This window comes from Canis lupus, chromosome 27 (assembly GCF_003254725.2).
Source record: "Canis lupus dingo isolate Sandy chromosome 27, ASM325472v2, whole genome shotgun sequence".
In the NCBI taxonomy this organism is placed as follows: domain Eukaryota; kingdom Metazoa; phylum Chordata; class Mammalia; order Carnivora; family Canidae; genus Canis; species Canis lupus.
In genome coordinates, this window is record NC_064269.1 from 2,321,244 (window position 1) to 2,342,081 (window position 20,838).

General features: G+C 50.0%; 1 protein-coding gene across 1 annotated transcript; it reads left to right on the forward strand.

Annotated features, from left to right (window-relative positions):
* The first annotated feature begins 7,256 nt into the window (after positions 1 to 7,256).
* KRT3 (keratin 3) lies at positions 7,257 to 13,410 on the forward strand. The gene is made up of 9 exons (XM_025458797.3): positions 7,257 to 7,986; positions 9,048 to 9,268; positions 9,828 to 9,888; positions 10,197 to 10,292; positions 10,586 to 10,750; positions 11,181 to 11,306; positions 11,626 to 11,846; positions 12,185 to 12,219; positions 12,696 to 13,410. The coding sequence occupies exons 1-9, from the start codon at positions 7,348 to 7,350 to the stop codon at positions 13,085 to 13,087; spliced, it is 1,956 nt and encodes a 651-aa protein (XP_025314582.1). The 5' UTR covers positions 7,257 to 7,347; the 3' UTR covers positions 13,088 to 13,410.
* The last annotated feature ends 7,428 nt before the right edge of the window (positions 13,411 to 20,838 follow it).

The window sequence follows — 20,838 nt, forward strand, 5'->3', positions numbered from 1 at the left end:
TAAGGGGGGCGGTGGGAGCCATGGGGACAGAAAAGCCCAGCCCTGGAGATGCGGGAACTTTAAAAATCCACACTGGATTCTTCCCAGACCGAAAGGTGCTCAGCAGGGAACTGGGGGGGGGTGCAGGGGGGCAGTGGAGCTTCCAGGTTCCTGGGGTCACTAACAGAGGAGGGGTGCCCCGGGGAGAGTGCACCCACACTGTGGGCTGAGCTCAGTAAAGGGCTGGAGCACTCGGCAGGGCCTCGGGAGAAGCCAGGGGGGCTCCGGGTGGAGGGGGCTGCATCCCAGGATCCTGTGCTCCCCCCAGGACAGGTGGAGGCAGGGAGGGCCCAGGACAGTGAGGGCCCTCCTGCCACCGGGCACCCTCCAAGCTGTGCAGATCAGCACATCTAGGCCAGTGTGGACTGGGAGCTACAGGTGGTTACTGGGGGAGCTGACTCCAGAGCTGGAGAGATGGCTGCTGACACTGTTGTTCTTCCTCCTGGTGTCACCCTGTGCCTGGGACAGAGCGGGCTGCCAGGGGCCTTACGGGGTAAACAGCTCCCACTGAGCCATGTACCTGGAAGGGAGTAGGGTAGCTCCCCCAGGTACACACACCTGAGAATCAGCACAGCAGGCCCCTCTCCCAGAAGACCAGCTGGAAGGGCAGGGGAAGAGCAAGTTCTTGGGCGAGCAGCGCTGGAAAGCTCCAGGGAAAGTTGAGGGATTTACAGTATATAGAACCAGAGGATACCCATCCTTTTTTTCTTTTTTTCTTCTTTTTTCCAGAAAAACTCCTTTTTAGCCACTCTGTACTGAGCAAAATAACTAGAAAGAACTCACCACAAAAGAATCAGAAACAGTACTCTCTGCCAGAGTTACAGAATTTGAATTATAATTTGATATCAGAAAGCCAATTCAGAAGCACAATTATCAAGCTACTGGTGGCTCTGAAAAAAAGCATAAAGGATTCAAGAGACTTCATGACTGCGGAATTTAGATCTAATCAAGCTGAAATTAAAAATGAATTAGGGGATCCTTGGGTGGCTCAGCGGTTTAGCACCTGCCTTCGGCCCAGGGCGTGATCCTGGAGTCCCAGGATCGAGTCCCACATCAGGCTCCCTGCATGAAGCCTGCTTCTCCCTCTGCCTGTGTTTCTGCCTCTCTCTCTCTCTCTGTCTCTCATGAATAAATAAATAAAATCTTTAAAAATAAAAATAAAAATGAATTAAATGAGATGCAATCCAAACTGTAGGTCCTAATGACAAGGGTTAATGAGGTAGAAGAACGAGTGAGTGACATAGAAGACAAGTTGATGGCAAGGAAGGAAACTGAGGAAAAAAGAGAAAAACAATGAAAAGACCATGAGGAAAGGTTAAGAGAAATAAATGACAGCCTCAGAAGGAAAAATCTACATTTAATTGGGATTCCAAGGGCGCCGAGAGGGCCAGAGGGCCAGGAGGCATATTTGAACAAATCATAGCTGAGAACTTCCCTAATTTGGGGAGGGTAACAGGCATTCAGATCCAGGAAATAGAGAGGTTCCCCCCCTAAAATCAATAAAAACCATTCAACCCTTGACATTTAATAGTGAAACTTGCAAATTCCAAAGATAAAGAGAAAATCCTTAAAGCAGCAAGAGACAAGACATCCCTAACTTCTATGGGGAGAGATATTAGATTAACAGTAGACCTCTCCACGGACAGCTGGCAGGTCAGAAAGGGCTGGCAGGATATATTCAGGGTCCTAAATGAGAAGAACATGCAGCCAAGAATACTCTATCCAGCAAGGCTCTCATTCAGAATAGGAGGAGAGATAAAGAGGTTCCAAGATAGGCAGAAACTGAAAGAATATGTGACCATCAAACCAGCTCTGTCAGAAATATTAAGGGGGACTCTGTAAAAGAAAGAGGAAGTCCAAAGAAACAATCCACAAAGACAGGGACTGAATAGGTATTATGATGACACTAAATTCATATCTTTCAATAGTAACTCTGAACGTAAATGGGCTTAATGATCCCATCAAAAGATGCAGGTTTAAAAAAAAAAAGATGCAGGATTTCAGACTGGATAAAAAAGCAAGACCCATCTATCTTCTGTCTACAAGAGACTCATTTTAGACCTAAGGACACCTACAGCCGGAAAATGAAAGGTTGGAGAACCATTTACCATTCAAATGGTCCTCAAAAGAAAGCAGGGGTAGCCATCCTCATATCAGACAAATTAAAGTTTATCCCAAAGACTGTAGTAAGAGATGAAGAGGGACACTATATCATACTTAAAGGATCTATCCAACAAGAGGACCTAACAATCATGAATATTTATGCCCCTATTGTGGGAGCTGCCAAGTATGTCAATCAATTAATAACCAAAGTAAAGACATACTTAGACACTAATACACTAATACTGGGAGACTTCAACACGGCGCTATCTGCAAATGGCATATATTTTAAGCACAACATCTCCAAAGAAACAAGAGCTTTAAATGATTCACTGGACCAGATGGATTTCACAGGTATATACAGAATTTTGCATCCGAACACAACTGAATACACATTCTTCTCAAGTGCACATGGAGCTTTCTCCAGAATAGACCACATACTGGGTCACAAATCAGGTCTTAACTGATACCAAAAGATTGGGATTGTCCCCTGCATATTTTCAGACCATAATGCTTTGAAACTAGAACTCAATCACAAGAAGAAATTTGGAAGAAACTCAAACACGTGGAGGTTAAAGAGCATCCTGCTAAAAGATGAAAGGGTCAACCAGAAAATTAAAGAAGAATTAAAAAGATTCATGGAAACTAATGATAATGAAGATACAACTGTTCCACATCTTTGGGATACAGCAAAAGCAGTCCTGAGAGGGAAATATATCGCAATACAAGCATCCCTCAAAAAATTGGAAAAGACTCAAATACACAAGCTAGCCTTACACCTAAAGGAACTGGAGAAAGAACAGCAAATAAAACCTACACCAAGCAGAAGAAAAGAGTTAATGAAGATTCGAGCAGAACTCAATGAAATAGAGACCAGAAGAATTGTGGAACAGATCAACAAAACCAAGAGTTGGTTCTTTGAAAGAATTAAGAAGATAGACAAACCATTAGCCAGCCTTATTAAAAAGAGAAAAGACTCAAATTAATAAAATCACGAATAAAAAAGGTGAGATCACAACCAATACCAAGGAAATACAAACGATTTTAATTTTTATTTATTTATGATAGTCACACACACACACACACACACACACACACACACACACACAGAGGCAGAGGGAGAAGCAGGCTCCATGCACCAGGAGCCTGACGTGGGATTCGATCCCAGGTCTCCAAGATCACGCCTTGGGCCAAAGGCAGGCGCTAAACCGCTGCACCACCCAGGGATCCCAATACAAACGATTTTAAAAACATATTATGAGCAGCTACACGCCAATAAATTATGTAATATAGAAGAAATGGAAGCATTTCTGGAAAACCACAAACTACCAAAACTGGAACAGGAAGAAACAGAAAACCTGAACAGGCCAATAACCAGGGAGGACATTGAAGCAGTCATCATCAAAAACCTCCCACGACACAAAAGTCCAGGGCCAGATGGCTTCCCAGGGGAATTCTATCAAATGGTTAAAGAAGAAATAATACCTTTTCTACTAATGCTGTTCCGACGGATAGAAAGGGATGGAATATGTCCAAACTCGTTTTATGAGGCAGCATTACATTAATTCCAAAACCAGACAAAGACCCCACCAAAAAGGAGAATTATAGACCAATATCCCTGATGAACATAGATGCAAAAATTCTCAACAAAATACTGGCCAATAGGATCCAACAGTACATTAAGAAGATTATTCACCAAGACCAAGTGGGATTTATCCCTGGGACACAAGGCTGGTTCAACACTCGTAAAACAATCAGTGTGATTCATCATATCGGCAAGAGAAAAAACAAGAACCATAGGATCCTCTCAATAGATGCAGAGAAAGCATGTGACATAATACAGCATCCATTCCTGATCAAAACTCTTCAGAGTGTAGGGATAGAGGGAACATTCCTCAGCATCTTAAAAGCCATCTATGAAAAGCCCACAGCAAATATCATTCTCAATGGGGAAGCACTGGGAGCCTTTCCCCTAAGATCAGGAACACGACAGGGATGTCCACTCTCACCACTGCTATTCAACATAGTACTGGAAGTCCTAGCCTCAGCAATCAGACAACAAAAAGACATTAAAGGCATTCAAATTGGCAAAGAGGAAGTCAAACTCTCCCTCTTCGCCGATGACATGATACTCTACATAGAAAACCCAAAAGTCTCTACCCCAAGATTGCTAGAACACATACAGCAATTTGGTAGCGTGGCAGGATAAAAAATCAATGCCCAGAAGTCAGTGGCATTTCTATACACTAACAATGACACTGAAGAAAGAGAAATTAAGGAGTCAATCCCATTTACAATTGCACCCAAAAGCATAAGATACCTAGGAATAAACCTAACCAAAGAGGTAAGGGATCTATACCCTAAAAACTACAGAACACTTCTGAAAGAATTGAAGGAAGACACAGAGAGGTGGAAAAATATTCCATGCTCATGGATTGGAAGAATTAATATTGTGAAAATGTCATTGCTACCCAGGGCAATTTATACATTTAATGCCTTATCAAAATACCATGGACTTTCTTCATAGAGTTGGAACAAATCATCTTAAGATTTGTGTTGAATCAGATAAGACCCCGAATAGCCAGGGGAATATTGAAAAAGAAAACCATAGCTGGAAACATCACAATGCCAGATTTCAGGTTGTACTACAAAGCTGTGGTCATCAAGACAGTGTGGCTCTGGCACAAAAACAGACACATAGATCAATGGAACAGAATAGAGAACCCAGAAGTGGACCCTGAACTTTATGGTCAACTAATATTCGACAAAGCAGGAAAGACTATCCACTGGGAAAAGGACAGTCTCTTCAATAAATGGTGTTGGGGAAATTGGGCAGCCACATGCAGAAGAATGAAACTATCCCATTCTCTTACACCAGACACAAAGATAAACTCAAAATGGATGAAAGATCTAAATGTGAGACAAGAATCCATCCAAATCCTAGAGGAGAACACAGGCAACACCCTTTTTGAACTTGGCCACAGCAGCTTCTTGCAAGATACGTCCATGAAGGCAAAGGAAACAAAAGCAAAAATGAACTATTGGGACTTCATCAAGATAAGAAGCTTCTGCACAGCAAAAGAAACAGTCAACAGAACTAAAAGACAACCTACAGGATGGGAGAAGATATTTGTAAATGATGTAGCAGATAAAGGGCTAGTTTCCAAGATCTATAAAGAACTTATTAAACTCAACAGCAAAGAAACAAACAATCCAATCATGAAATGGGCAAAGGACATGAAGAGAAATCTCACAGAGGAAGACACAGACATGGCCAACAAGCACATGAGAAAATGCTCCACATCACGTACCATCAGGGAAATACAAACCCAAACCACAGTGAGATCCCACCTCACACCAGTGAGAATGGGGGAACATTAACAAGGCAGGAAACCACAAATGTTGGAGAGGATGCGGAGAAAGGGGAACCCTCTTGCACTGTTGGTGGGAATGTGAACTGGTGCAGCCACTCTGGAAAACTGTGTGGAGGTTCCTCAAAGTTAAAAATAGACCTGCCCTACGACCCAGCAATTGCTCTGCTAGGGATTTACCCCAAAGATCCAGATGCAGTGAAACGCCGGGACACCTGCACCCCGATGTTCATAGCAGCCATGTCCACAATAGCCCAACTGTGGAAGGAGCCTCGGTGTCCATCGACAGATGATGGATAGAGAAGCTGTGGCCTATGTATACAATGGAATATTCCTCAGCCATTAGAAATGAGAAATACCCACCATTTGCTTCAACATGGATGGACCTGGAGGGGATTATGCTGAGTGAAATAAGTCAATCGGAGAAGGACAAACATTATATGGTCTCATTCATTAGGAGAATATAAAAAATAGTGAAAGGGAATAAAGGGGAAAGGAGAGAAAAGGAGCGGGAAATATCAGAGAGGGAGACGTGAGAGACTCCTAACTCTGGGAAATGAACTAGGGGTAGTGGAAAGGGAGGTGGGCGTGAGGATGGGGTGACTGGGTGACGGGCACTGAGGGGGGCACTTGGCGGGATGAGCACTGGGTGTTATGCTGTATGTTGGAAAATCGAACTCCAATAAAAAAATATACAAAAAACCAAAAAAATATTGGTTGAACAGGTAGTAGAATTGATGTTTGAATTTCCAGTCATCTGGGGCTTGGGCTGAAACCAGAGAAGTGCCAAAACTGTGCAGAGCAAGAAAATAAGCTTTAGAGATGCACCAAGGTGTGGCACAATGTACAGTTTCCCTGGGAAGTTTTCAAAACCAACAAGCAAGCCAGCAAGCAAACATTTCTCATGCTGAATTTTGCTAATGTCTCATCAGAGTGCATAGGTGCTTTTTTTTTTTTTTTAAAGATTTTATTTTATTTATTTATTCATGAGAGATGCAGACAGAGGCAGAGACACAGGCAGAGGGAGAAGCAGGCTCCCTGCAGGGTCACGCCCTGGGCCGAAGGCAGAGGCTCAACCACTGAGCCACCCAGGTGTCCCCAAAGCACATAGGTGTTAACTGCCCTTTTTCTCAGAAGACTGTCATGAACCCAAATGCCACTGCCTCCCGAGCTGCAGCCTGGGACAGAGAGGGGCCCAGGAGGCAGATTTGTCAGGGCTCTGAGCTTTGTTTCCGGGAAAGGAGGAAGAGAGGCATCATTCCCTTCCCAAGCCCAGCGCAGAGCTGGGCACACGGTGGCTGTTCAATGACCACGTGTTGACCGCGGCGTGAACGGAATCGGCCCTTCTGTTGAGACACTTGCGCTGAGTCTTGGAGTGGGCTTCACTGTTTCCACTACCCAGACAACCGGACCCCCGCAGCCTACCTCCCACTCCACTCTTTCCACAGCGGAGGGCAGGCAGGTGGCCGCTGAGCACCTGGCAGGGATGCGTGTGCCTCCTGGGTCCTGTCAGACAAAGCTAGGAGGTGGCCGTGCCCAAGCATGGGGCACGCCAGGCACCACTCCCGGCCACGTAAGTCTGCCACCTTAGCATTTTTACCATTTCAGATTATTTTTAAGGTGTGTTTGGTAGCCTGGAACAAACTTATTGCCTTGGAGGCAAACCCCACCCATGACTATTTGGGATTAATTATCTCTCCTTCGTTTGAGCCCAGCCACCTCCTTGAGGTATATAAAGGGATTTATTCTGCACAGGTCTTCAGTTCCCTTCCCTCTTCCTCTGACTCTCAGTGTCCTGCTTAACTCTTGTGCTCTTCTTTCATCAAGCTCTCTCACCATGAACAGACAAGTCTGCAAGACATCTGGTGGCGGCAGCCAGGGCTTCTCGGGCCGCTCCGCCGTGGTCTCAGGCAGCAGCAGGATGAGCAGTGTGGCCCGCTCCGGGGGAGCCAGTGGAGGGGCCTGCGGGTTCCGGGGTGGAGCGGGAGGCTTCGGCAGTCGCAGCCTCTACAGCCTGGGTGGCAACAAGAGCATCTCCATCAGCGTGGCTGGTGGCTCCCGGGCTGGTGGCTTTGGGGGAGGGCGTAGCAGCAGTGGCAGTGTCTTTGGGGGCGGCTATGGAGGTGGCTTTGGTGGTGGCTATGGAGGTGGCTTTGGTGGTGGCAGAGGAATAGGAGGTGGCTTTGGAGGAGGTGCTGGTGGCTTTGGTGGAGCTGGTGGCTTTGGCGGGGCTGGTGGCTTTGGTGGAGCTGGTGGCTTTGGAGGGCCTGGTGGCTTTGGTGGCCCTGGTGGCTTTGGTCCTGGCAGCTTTGGTGGTCCTGGTGGCTTCCCCGGGGGGATCCAAGAGGTGACTGTCAACCAGAGCCTCCTGCAGCCCCTCAATGTGGAGATCGACCCCCAGATCGGGCAAGTGAAGACCCAGGAGCGTGAGCAGATCAAGACCCTCAACAACAAGTTTGCCTCCTTCATCGACAAGGTGATGGAGCTTTTACTGGGCCCCATTTCTAGGCTGGGACTTTGAGTGTGACATCTAGACAGCACTCAGGATCAATCGCAGATGAGCCAGGCTGGAGGGGATGGTTAGGTAGAGCTCTAGGGTTCTGGAAAGATGTTAAGGGCTGATGAGCTTGCCCAAACGGTCACCTGAGTGGGAAGACAATGGGCCCCTCTTTGGTCCTGGATATCCCCAAGTCCTGCTTGTCTGGCTCCCTGCTCACATCTCCTGACCGTTGCCTTATCTAGGCCTTGACTGGCAACGTATGTCAAGAGCCACGACCACCGGCAGGAAGGGTCTGACCCAGGACTGGGCATTTTCTGGACCTGGCTGCCCTTTCAGGCTTTCCGGGAGGCCTGTTGCCTCCATGCCCCCATGCCAGGCAAAGGCGGTGGATGCCCTCGAGAAGGGATTAAAGAGGCTTACCTGGAACCTTAGTCCTAGGAGGGCTGCAGACAAGCTGGCAACTAATTTGCACCTCTAATCGACCTGGTCAGGAAGAGAAGGGTGCTTGTGCCCTCCAGACCAGGCTGGCTTACACCGATGGGCTCCCTCCTGTAGTGCTGATTGTGACATTTCAATTGTATCAGTTCCCAGTGATTCACATCCTGAAGGGCTGAGTGTCAGCAGAGCTTTAGGCGGAAGCTGTGCCGCTGAGGTTCAAGCGCCTTTCTGCAGAGAGTAGACTCTATTTTTGGAAGTTGGGCTAGAGTCCCAAGGTCCTTGGAGAACACTGGGTGGTCATCTTTACCACTCTGCTTCTGGGACAGGGGCTACTTCCAATTTCCCCACCTTTCTCTCCTCCTCCTGTAACTTCCCAACCATGCTGCATCCTTAGTGGCCTGACCGGAGCAATCATCTGCCCATAGCCTCTCCAGCTACAGTAGGGTACAGTAGGGACCTACCTTCGCATCCTTTCTAGGCCTTTGTGCTGGGGGATGGGGAGATTCAGACCCTCAGTCCTACCTGAGGTTCAGGGAGCCAAGGCCCCCCCTGTTCCTCTGCTGCTGTTGCCTGATGCGGCTTCCCCCGATGCCCTGCAGGTGCGCTTCCTGGAGCAGCAGAACAAGGTCCTGGAGACCAAGTGGAGCCTGCTCCAGCAGCAAGGCACAAATTCCATCACAGGCACCAACAACCTAGAGCCCCTTTTTGAGAACTACATCAGCACCCAGCGGAGCTACCTGGACAGCATCCTGGGGGAGAGGGGCCGCCTGGACTCGGAGCTGAGGAACATGCAGGACCTGGTGGAAGACTTCAAGAGGAAGTGAGTGACAGAGGCACAAGTAGGAAGTTGCCCCTGGGCAGCCCTGTCTCGGAGTCCCAGCTCTTCCAGCATTCCTCCTGCCGGTGGCATTGGTGTCACCTAGCCTGGCTTCCTCTCTTTACCTTCACGGAGGGCAGCTGGGTTCATTGGGCTCTCCACTCGCCCTCCTTCTCCAAGGACAAGTAAAGTAATGGCAAGAAGGAAGAGTTTAGGGTTGAGGAAGCACTTCCTTGTGATCCATGTTGGGAAAGATTCTGGTTCTAGGATCTGAAGGATGCTGGGACACTCATGGTGTAGTGACCAACAGTCCCAGTTTCCCTAGGATGGGGTCTTCTCAGGACATGGGACGGTCAGTGCTAAAACCAGGCCAGTGTGCTTGGACAAACTGGAATGGCTGGTCCTCCTAACTTATAGGGGGGATGGTAAGGAGGATGTGTTCAGCTAAGAGGGGCAGCAGAGGGACAGGGATGGAGAGATGAACTTTCAGAGCTTCAGACAAAAGTGGTGTTTATGACTACCTCAAAACCCAAACTCAGCTATTCCTTTTCAATCCTTACAGGTATGAGGATGAAATCAATAAACGTACAGCTGCTGAGAATGATTTTGTGACCCTGAAGAAGGTAAGGGCTGTGTGTGAAGTTCCTGGGGCTTGTGGGCACAGGTTTCCAGCTGAGCTTACTCCACCACCAAAGAGCTGCCGAGTTCAGGCAGGAAGGGTAAAAAAAGCAGAAGCCAGGTGTGTCGTAGTCTGGAAAGATCCCTAAAAGAGTCAGTTTCTTTGTTTTGTTTTGAACCATCCCAGATGGGAGACCAGCCTTGGACAAGAACCAGTCAGTCCTCAGCCTGTCCCGACTCTTTCCTGCTACATGTGCAGTTTGTTGTTTGTTCCTTGGGGGGAATGAGGTCTTTCTGCTTCTGTCTTTCTCAGGATGTGGACGCCGCCTACATGAACAAGGTGGAGCTTCAGGCCAAGGTGGACGCCTTAATGGATGAAATCAACTTCCTGACAACCCTCTATGATATGGTGAGGATGCTACCTCCTAAGGGGGCGGCAAGGGAAGGTGAGATATTCTCAGGGCCTGGGGCACTTTGGTATCTAGGGCCCAGGAAGACAGCCTAGAGATAGGGCCCCTTGTTGGGGTTCTGCAGGATGGACTGCTGACATGGGGTTCTCTGAAGGGCTGGGGGCCAGGGTAGGGCAGATGCAGCTTCAGAGCTGAGTCAGAGAACAACAGGTCTGCGTTCAGGAGTCTTTCTGGGCCTCTGTGTGCTTGTTGCAGATGCCCCAAGAGTTAACAGGCCCCTCTGTGTTGGCAGGAGCTGTCCCAGATGCAGAGCCATGTCAGTGACACGTCCGTGGTGCTGTCCATGGACAACAACCGCAGCCTGGACCTGGACAGCATCATCGCCGAGGTCAAGGCCCAGTATGAGGACATCGCCCAGAGGAGCAAGGCGGAGGCTGAGGCATTGTACCAGACCAAGGTGAGAGTGAGGCACCTCTCAGAGGGTCTACTGAGGGCCTCAGGGGGGCTGTGGCCCACGGGGCTGCTGGGTGGGGAGTCCCCCGTTGTCATTGAGTGAACTCCTCTTGGTTCTGCTCTCTGGAGAGGTCTTTCTAATGGTTGTTCAGTTGCAGAAAGTGCTGCCCCTGGTGGAAAGTGGTTCCACTGCCCCCTGCCAGGCCACATGGGGCAGATTCTCACTTGCTCAGGGACTGCAGGGAGGGAGAAGTACCACGGCAACCCAGGTGTTCTCTTCCCTGCTGCCTCAGAAGTGTCCCTGCTGAGACATAAACAGTGTCATCCGAACAAATGCTTACTAAGCACCTCAAGGTTGGGTGGGTGATGTTAGGGAGGGAGAAACCCGTCAGGCAAAACTGCATCCATACCCCATCTTCCCTTCTGCTCTCCAGTTGGGAGAGCTGCAGACCACGGCCGGCAGACACGGGGATGACCTGAAGAACACCAAGAGTGAGATCATGGAGCTCAACAGGATGATCCAGAGGCTGCGGGCTGAGATCGAGAATGTTAAGAAGCAGGTGGGATGGCAATGGATACTGGTACTGAGACGGACTGGTGGGGGTGGGGGCGAGGGTCTCAGAACCCCTGGTCTGGAGTGGGCTTCTGGGGTCATCTCTGGCAGCCCTGGCCTCTGGGGAGTTCAAAGGCCAAGCCAGTCTAGACAGCTGGTAATCTATAGGGAAGATATCTCGGTGGATGAAGACAAGATAGGGGTGTTGGGGAAAGTGATGTTGCCTGGCTTTAAGATGATTGCTATGGGACCAGCTATTGCAAGATTCAGAGGGTCTGGGACCCTTGTCCTAGGCTCACCTCTTCCCCCGCCTCTCCCTGCCCTAGAATGCCAACCTGCAGACGGCCATCGCCGAGGCTGAGCAGCGTGGGGAGCTGGCCCTCAAGGACGCCAATGCCAAGCTCCAAGAGCTGCAGGCTGCCCTCCAGCAGGCCAAGGATGACCTGGCCCGGCTGCTGAAGGAGTACCAGGAGCTCATGAACGTCAAGCTGGCCCTGGACGTGGAGATCGCCACCTACCGCAAGCTGCTGGAGGGCGAGGAGTGCAGGTGGGCCTCTAATTCCGTCTTCTCACCTTTCCTGACCGAAGGTACATGCTGAGGGCCAGGTAGGTGACGGGGCAAATGGGAACGGACGGCTGCTGTATAGGAGAGGCCCCCCTCTGCCATAGGCCTCGTTGCTTTCAGCACCCACTCTCCACAGGGGGTGAGTGCACACGCAGCCGGCGCGCACAGGGCTCTGTTACGGCCGGAGCAGGGGTGCAGGAGGGTGCTCATCGGCCTGGGTTCCAAATTCAGTTCTGGTTCCTGTTCGACACTTTCACCAACGAAAAATTGCAGAAATTTGTTTTGTGACAGAGCTATCTTACTTTTGCTTTCTCCTACAGGATGTCTGGAGAGTGCCAGAGCGCCGTCAGCATCTGTAAGTAGCCGAAACAACCACGACAGTCAGAACTGATTCTGAAATCCGTGCCCTGAGCTAACACAGGGCAGCAGCACCTTAGTTAAGAAACCCTTTCAGGGAAGTTGGAGAGGTTCTCTGTGGGTGGAAGGGGCGGCGGGCCTGCTTTTGTAATTGTTCTGAGTTTAGGACACTATTAATAGGTCTGGACAGAATGGGGAATATCCATTGGGGGCCTGTTAATGGGAGGAGAAGTTCTGGGAGGTCTTCAACGGGATCATCAAGAATTGATTGTAGGAACTGCTGGAAAATTCCTAAAGACTTAGCACCATGGGGCGAGCACCTTGTGTCGTTAGAACGTATCACAGGGAGGACCAGGAGCAAAGCGGCTTTGGTGGCCTCCCCAGCATCCCGGGCCCAGCGGGTCGGCAGTTATGATACAGGGGGGTGGGTGCTGGGCCCGATCACTGATCGCTGCTCCCTCCTTTCCCCTGCAGCCGTGCTCAGCAGTGGGACATCGGCGGCAGGTGGCTTCGGCGGGACATCGGCGGCAGGTGGCTTCGGCGGCGGCTTCGGTGGGACATCGGCGGCAGGTGGCTTCGGCGGTGGCTTTGGCGGGACATCTGCGGCTGGTGGCTTCGGCGGGACATCGGCGGCAGGTGGCTTCGGCGGTGGCTTCGGCGGGACATCGGCGGCAGGTGGCTTCGGCGGCGGCTTGGGCGGCAGCTGGGGCGCAGGAGGAGGTGCAGGTGGCGGCTGGGGCCGGGCGGGTGGCATCAGCTCGGGCTCCGGGGTCCGCTGCGGGCTCAGTGGTGGAGGCTTCAGCTCGGGCAGCAGCCGGGGCGGCAGCATCAAGTTGTCCCAGTCCTCGCAGCGCAGCTCCAGATGAGTGCCGCACCCCCTGCCCGCAGCCGCCTCTCCCCTCCGCCCTCGGTGCCCCCCCAGCCTGCTCCCCTGCACCGACCCCTGCCCTGGGCTGCTCCAGGGGGGCTAGACGACCCAGGCCTCTGGCTCCTCCTGCATCCGGACCCCTGGCCGAGCAGCAGCTCGGGCTCCCCTCTGTGCCCGATTGTCCAGGTGTGGCCTCCGCCACCGCCCTCTCCTGCCCTTGGGGTCCCCTCCCTGGGGGGAATGGTCACCAGCCCTGATGTACATAACACACGGACCCCTCTGCCAACCGTTCTGTCGCCAATAAAGTGCATTGTGTTTCAATCCGGCCTTTGGGTCCTCCCTGGCCAGCTGGCTCCTCCCTGGCCTGACCCCTGTCGCCCTTTCCCAGCGGGCTTGCGGCTGATCGGCACAACGCTGGAGCGCTGATGCTCTGGCCTGAAGGCGGGCACTCCCTACTGTCCACTGTGTGGGATCCAGATGGGCGAGAGCTGGTGGTTCATGCGTTGGTTGATTGGGGGTGGGGGTGGAGGCATGGGGGCCCTCACACTCCAGGAGGTCGTGTGGCCTCGCAGTTCTTAGAGAGGAAGGTGGAACCTTGAGGACTACTATCTCCCCCTTGCCTTCTCTCTAAGAGGCCGTTGGGTGGGTGGGGGGCTTGGGGTCACAGGATTTCTTTCCTTGGCACTAGTCCCTACTCCAGCTGACATCCTGGAAGCCTTCCCCCCATCAGGCTGCACCTGGGAAGGGGTGAGCTACTAGAGCCCCAGGACCAGGCAGGGATCTTCCAAGAGCCACCCATCTCAAAGTCTGACCACAAACCCCAGCCTGCTGGGGGTGCCCTGCAGAAAAGCATTCCGTGTCCATTAAATCTTTCCTCTTTGGAGCACATATTAGAGGTTCTGAGAAGTCTTGTAGCAAAGACTACCTGTTAGCTGTCTTTAACCCAGCATTTCCCACAGAGGCCTCCTTCTGGGTAAAAAACTCTTGACACCCCTCAGAAAATATCCTACATCTGTATGCATGCACTCCGGGTCCTCAGGTTGTGTGCCAGTCATGGAAGTTTCTAGCCCCAGGAAGCCCTGATAAAGTATTAGTTGGCCATGGTAGTGCTGTCTGGAAGGTCATGGCTGAAAGAAACTCAGGGTCAAGGAGTCCAAGAGCTTTATTTGCAAAGGAGGAGACTGAGGCTCAGAGAGGTGCGGTGGTCTGCTTGGGGTCCTAGAGCCTCTGAGGGTCTGAGCAGGGAGTGCACCCAAGTATCCCGAGTCTGGAGCTCCTGCCCCTGTCCCACAATGTCTCTGAGGCTACAGTTGCTGCCCTCCTGACGTGGCCAGATGCCTGGGCACCCAGAGAACACGTAGGCAATGGAGTAGAAACATTTAGCCCAGCTGAGCCAAGGAAGCAATATTGCCATCCTAGGCCAAAGCTGAATTTCTTTCAGAGAAGAGAAATGATAATTAAAGAAAAACAGAAACTGGGGCTTGAGGTTCATATGGGGATGCCATGTTCTCACTTAGCAGAGCGATCCAGGGCCAATTCTATCTGATTTCCCAGGAAGACTCTTCGAAGAAGGGGAGATTTGGTAGTTATTGCTTCAACTTTGGGCAGGAAGCAGCCGGCATCCCTTCGTGGACAAGACTAGACGAGTGAGACTCAATGCCTGCCCCAGTTCAGATGGTTGGCCGGGTGGGAAGGTGCCAGGCCAGTGACGGGACAGCTGCTTCCCCCTGGACAAAGTCATTGTTCATGAATTCCTTCCTTCAACCAAAATTCATTAAGTTAACTCTTGGGCACTGCTGAATGCAGTGCAGTGAATGTTGGAGATACGTCGGTGAGCAAAAATAAGATGTCCCGCCATCGTTGTAGTAAGGGAGTACGACAACAACAAAGGAAGCAAGCGAACAGATAAAAACACTTCAAGCTGTGATAAGTGTATGAAGAGGAGAACCTGGGGGCTGACGTGGAGAAATGGCAGGAGTTGTGAGCAGATCGGATGCGGGGTGGGCAAAGGAGAAGGAAGATGTGGCTGTGCTGCCCGGTTTGCCAGCGGGAGCAGCTGGGTGGTGCTGGTGCCGTCAGCCGAGGGAGGGGAGGGGAGGGATGGAAGGTTGGATGGGTCTGAGGAGGTCCTTCAGGAGCTCGGCTTTAGGCAAGTTTGAGCTGCTCCCGAGATAGACATGTGGCCCACAGCTGGAGTGGTGAATGTGGTTTCAAAGGGACACATGTCAGGACTGGAGACTCCAGTTGGACGTCGTCTGCATAAGGACATTTAGGGTAGTTTCTGGAGCCCAGGAACCGGTGCGCTCTCTTAGGTGGAGGGAAGAGAAGAGGGCCCAGGCTGAGCTCCAGCATCTGGAGACAGGGAGAAGAGAACAGTCAGCCAGGCAGTAGAGCCTGGTCCAGGTTTTCTAGAATGCCTACCCCTAAGAGGTCAAGGGGTTTCTAAATGGGCTCCGAGGGAAGCTCAGAACAGGGCCAGCCTTTCCGGGGACACTGTTCATGGGTCTCAAAGTTGACTTTCAGCCGGTGGCCTCTTTTCTTTGCTGTTCTCCCTGGACTCTAGTCTATACCCACTGCCCCCTGTGCATCCTGGGCGGGGTGGGGTGGCTTACAGGAGATCCCACTACCTAAGTAGTCTTCAGGTGGCAGAGGGGAATCTATGCAGCTTCTAAAGGAGAGAAGTACCCAGAGGGGTAGGCTGGCTGAGGAAGAAGGGCACCATGTAGAGGGCGATTTCTTGGAGGCTTCATTGTCCCAGAGGAATGACCAAGTCAGTGAATTTGGGGCTGAGACCTGAGACCGAAGGAGTTAACTCCATACTTGGCTGGATACTCTCCATCCAGCCCTGATCATTTCTGATCTGGGATGAAAACACTTCCAGGGAACTTGGCCTGATTCCGAGTGCTCTTCTTTTCTTTCTTTGCTTCAGCTTTTACAGAATTTCTGTGTGAAATCCCATGGTGATTTTTCAGGCGCTCCTAAGTCTTTGGGCTTGGGGTTGCTTTTTTGCACTTGACTAGATATTTTTATTCGTTGAGGAAGGAGCCAGTTAGTGCTGTGTTGTCCATTCTTTTCCTGTCCTCTGAGGCATGTTTGTTTGCCCAAAAGGAAACTCTCTGAGATGGTTGAATAATGCTGACTTGAATGCCCTAAACTGGGATTTGGGGCCATTGGTCAGTGGTTGAATATTTCTTCTGCTCTCTCTGCTTTGTTTCATTCCTCTTTGTTTACTCCTTAGGTGTGGAGGGGTGCATCCTCCTGTGATGACGCAGGGACCCAACTGCTATCCCTCACCCTACTCCCGTCCCCATCCATTCCTCTCTGCTTACTGCCTCCCCACCCTCCACCTGGGAAGAATGCTGCAAACAGCCCCTTCCTGTTCTAAGAGCTTATTGACTCACTGGTTCACACATTCCTGGATGTTAAGGACACCAAGATGGGTTTTTAGATTTCAGGTTTCTTCATTTTTTCTCCTTCTGGGATGTAGGCTACGGGCCAGAGCAAGTATTAGCAGTAATGGGGACACGGCCACAAAAGGCTCAGCTAAGAGAACCTGGGGATTGTTTACCCCACAAGAATCTGCTTCTGGATAATCCAGACTGCTGATGATCAGGATTTGCATAGAAAGTTCTGGGTAATTTGTAGGAAACTCTCGTGTGACTCTGCTCTGTTTTGCCTACAGCTGGGTGGGGTTTGTTAGGCAACCATCAGAAATCTCACAGGTTGGGATTTGGGCTGCCCCTTCTCTGTCTTCTCAGCAGCCTGGCACCTGTGCATTAAGGCTGGAAATATAGACATCCTGCAACAATCTTGGGAAGACTGAGAAAATCTCACTTGAGTTGAAAATATCTTTTCACATATTTTATCTATATCTCTCATGAGATCTTCTGGGATGTGAACTGTACAATGCACATATCTTTTGTGGTCTAAAATCAAGCTAATCACCACCAATACTTCCAGCCCAGGCTGAAGGCCAGTTGGTTCTCTTAGGAAATCACTGATGGGGGTGTTGTGGGAGCAATCTGATATCCTTAGAATCCATGGTGACATCAAGTTCTAGAAAAGATGGGAGCGGGAAAGGATGGTTCTAGATGGCAGTAAAGCAGTGGTTTTCATTGGGGGCAATCTCCCCTCCCCTACCAGAGAACACATGGCAATGTCTGCTGACATTTTTGGTTGTTGCAACTGGAGGAGTGCTACGGGCACCTAGAGGGTAGAGGACTGGTTGCTGCTTAGCATCCTACCATGCACAGGGCAGACCCCCGACAACGAATTATCCAGCCGTAAGGGTCAATAGGGCTGCTGTTGAGAAACTCTGCACCCAAGCAAGGGGTCATCTCATTCACCCGTCTCCTTAGGAAAGGATCCTTGGCCATACTGGTCTTGGTTAGATGTGAGCTGAATAGAGACCATCCTGACTTTGAGGGAGGAAGACATTCTTTTTTTTTTTTTTTAAAGATTTTATTTTTTTAAATTTTTATTTATTTATGATAGTCACAGAGAGAGAGAGAGAGAGAGAGTCAGAGACACAGGCAGAGGGAGAAGCAGGCTCCATGCACCGGGAGCCCGACGTGGGATTCGATCCCGGGTCTCCAGGATCGCGCCCTGGGCCAAAGGCAGGCGCCAAACTGCTGCGCCACCCAGGGATCCCAGAGGAAGACATTCTTAGGTGTTTGTTTTAAAATGGAAATGCCCTTCTACTCTGGACAAAGACAGGGAGAAGAAGCAAGGCAAGCAGTGGGGCCTTACATGGGTATTTGCAAGACCTGTGCCAATGACCTGTGAAGTCTTGCAGTTCTGGAATAAACCTCACTGTTTTAGACCTCTGTGCCTTTGACAGTCTGTTTGTTCCCTTTTTTGGGAATACTCATCCTATCTTCAGTTCCTTGACTAGCTCTCTCTCTCTCCCTCTTTTTTTAAAAAATATTTTATTTAGTTATTTGGGAGAGAGAGAATGAGAGAGAGAGCACATGAGTGGAGTGAGGGGCAGAGGGAGAAGCAGACTCCCTGCTGAGCAGGGAGCCCAATGCAGGGCTCCATCCCATCGACCCTGGGATCACGACCTGAGCTGAAGGCAGACTTACCTGGCTGAACCACCCAGGTGTCCCTTGACTGGCTCTTACTTACCACTGAAGATCACTTAGGTACTGCCTCCTGCAGGCTTTCCTGGACTGCCACATGGCTCTGAGGTCTGCTGGGCTCCTGCCAGACCTGTTAACCCCTTTCTCTCACTTGCCATTTTATATTAAAATGACTAATTTCACTGTTCTTCAGTGAAGAATGGAAGGACGGATGGAAGGAAGAATGGAAGGACGGATGCACCTTCTTTGTCTTTGTGACTCTCAGTGCTCACACTGTCTCCTCTGTGACACTGTGAATTTTACTGAGCTAATGAGGTGCTGGAAAAGGGTAGGGTGGGCTCTTAAATGCAATCGCCATCCTGACATATTTCACATAAACCACGCGATTAAACAGCTCACTGTTGTTCAGCACTTACTGATGCAAGACATACACCGGGCAATTTGCACGTGTCATTTCCTTTAATCCTCATCAGAGGAGGCAGGTGATAATTATCCTCATTTTCTAGATGAGGAAACTGGGACTCGAGAGGCAGGGTAATACACCTGGCATCAGCAATGGCAGTGGCAGACCTGGGCCTCAGATCCAAAGCCCACACTGGTAACCACTGGGCTCTATGGCCGAATAGGGCCCACTGATTTGGTCGCCCGTGGGATGCCCTCGCCTGTACTAGCTCTGGAGTGTGCTGCTAACAACTCTCCGGAGTCTTGAGGAGCCAGAAGCTCCAAACCTGAAGTTCCTGTGTTAGCAGGATAGGCTTTTCCAGGGTTCCCAGGCCCTGGGAGAGGGGGCAGGTCCACCTGCAATTCTAGAGAGTTCTGATCTCCAGTAGAGAAGCCAGAGATCAACCGGGGCAAACACCTTGATGATGATGGGTCTTTCTCTTTGATGCCAAAGAGGAATTCGTAAGGTTTAAAACTATTTTCATTCATACAAGTGGATGCTTCCAGGCATGATTGGCCATCGCATTCTGTGGTGGGCTCTTTAAATGTCCAAGTGGACTTTTCACTCTGGGTCGTGTGATTTGACTTGCTGGAGTCCACATGAATCCACAATAGGCTTTGGGTAGGCTAACTGAAATCCTGGATCAGTCAGCTGATTGATTTGGGGCAAATTAATTAACCTCACTAAGCTTGTGGCCTTATCTGTAAAATGTGAGTGAACGTTCTGACCTTGCAGCATTTTTATGACCATTAGAAATGATACATGTAAATAGCTTAATTCAGTGCCTGGTGTGCAGCAGGCACTCACTCAACATTAGCCATTTGTGTATTCTTTTTACAGATAGGTGAAAGGAGCAAAGATTTAAAAGAGGAAATAAAATATTGTCACTAAATCGTAGTCCGCACAATTCTGGGAAATATGCAGTAGCTCAAATATTTATCGACTGATGGACTGCATTATTGATGAGCCCCTGTTGGGAAACTGGCTTGGCCAGGTGTGGAAGACTGGCTTTTATGGAACTTGCCATGCCCATGCCGTGATTCCTTGCAATCTGATGCAAAATTATCAGACCTCAGTGCTTCATTGAGTTTAAACTGGGCTACCTACCCCTTAGCATTCCTCCCTCTTTTCAGCTTCTAAACTGGTAACTTCTAGGAGGGCTCTGTACACCAACATCATCATCACAGGGGCTGCCATATGCTGACTACTTGCCTTGTGTAGGCACTTCCAATGCTGCTTCCTATAGTCTTCACAGCAACCCAATGACGTGGTTATGCTAACAGAAAACTGAGGGCAGAGAGTAAAGTGACTCACTGGAGGCTCCCCCCCCCCGCCTTTTTAAAGATTTTATGTATTTATTGGGGAGAGAGAGAGTGGAGAGAGAGAGCGAGCATGAGTGGAGTGAGGGGCAGAGGGAGGAGCAGACTCCCTGCTGAGCGGGGAGCCCAATGTGGGACTCCATCCCAGACCCTGGGATCATGACCTGAGAGCTGAAGACAGACACTCAACCAACTGAGCCACCCAGGTGCCCTGAGGCCTTGGAACTGGAAAGTGGTGAGGCTGGGGTTTGAACAGATGCCTAACTCAAGGCCTCCATGTTTTCCACCCCACCACCTGCAAGGAAAGAGAGAAGTGCTATCATTTAGGTCCAGAAAATTCAGCATGTCAATGAAAAGGAGGAGGCCCCTTCCACATGGTGCTTCCTGAGGGAAGACCAATGGCTTTCAGAAAGACTCAGCATGAGCTGGTGAGAAATCTGCATTGACGGGAAAATTTGTCTTCAGGGACCTGCTCCATTTTCCAAAATCCCAGAGCTCTTCTCCTGATTTCATCAACCCGCAGGCTTTATTCTGTTCTCGACTTCCTCTCTCACGCATGGAGCAAGTGCTTTCTCTCCGGGGATGAGGCAAGTCTCTTTGACTGTATGCCTTAACTCCCTGGCTGCCCTATTGGCATGTTCTCATTCATTCTGGATGCATATCTGGACTAGTGTTTCTCTAAATGTATATTGATAGTGGTTAAGATAGAAAGGTTTTGTTATTAGGTTTGTTTAGGAAACTCTAAGTAAAATTAGATTATTTTTCCTATATGACTTCTCAGGGCTTTAAAAGTGTAAATGTGCTTTATTAAAACCCCAAGAAAAAGCTATAGGATTTTCATTTTCCGAATTTATTTGGCCACAGAACTTATTTTTTTTTAATTTATTTTTTATTGGTGTTCAATTTA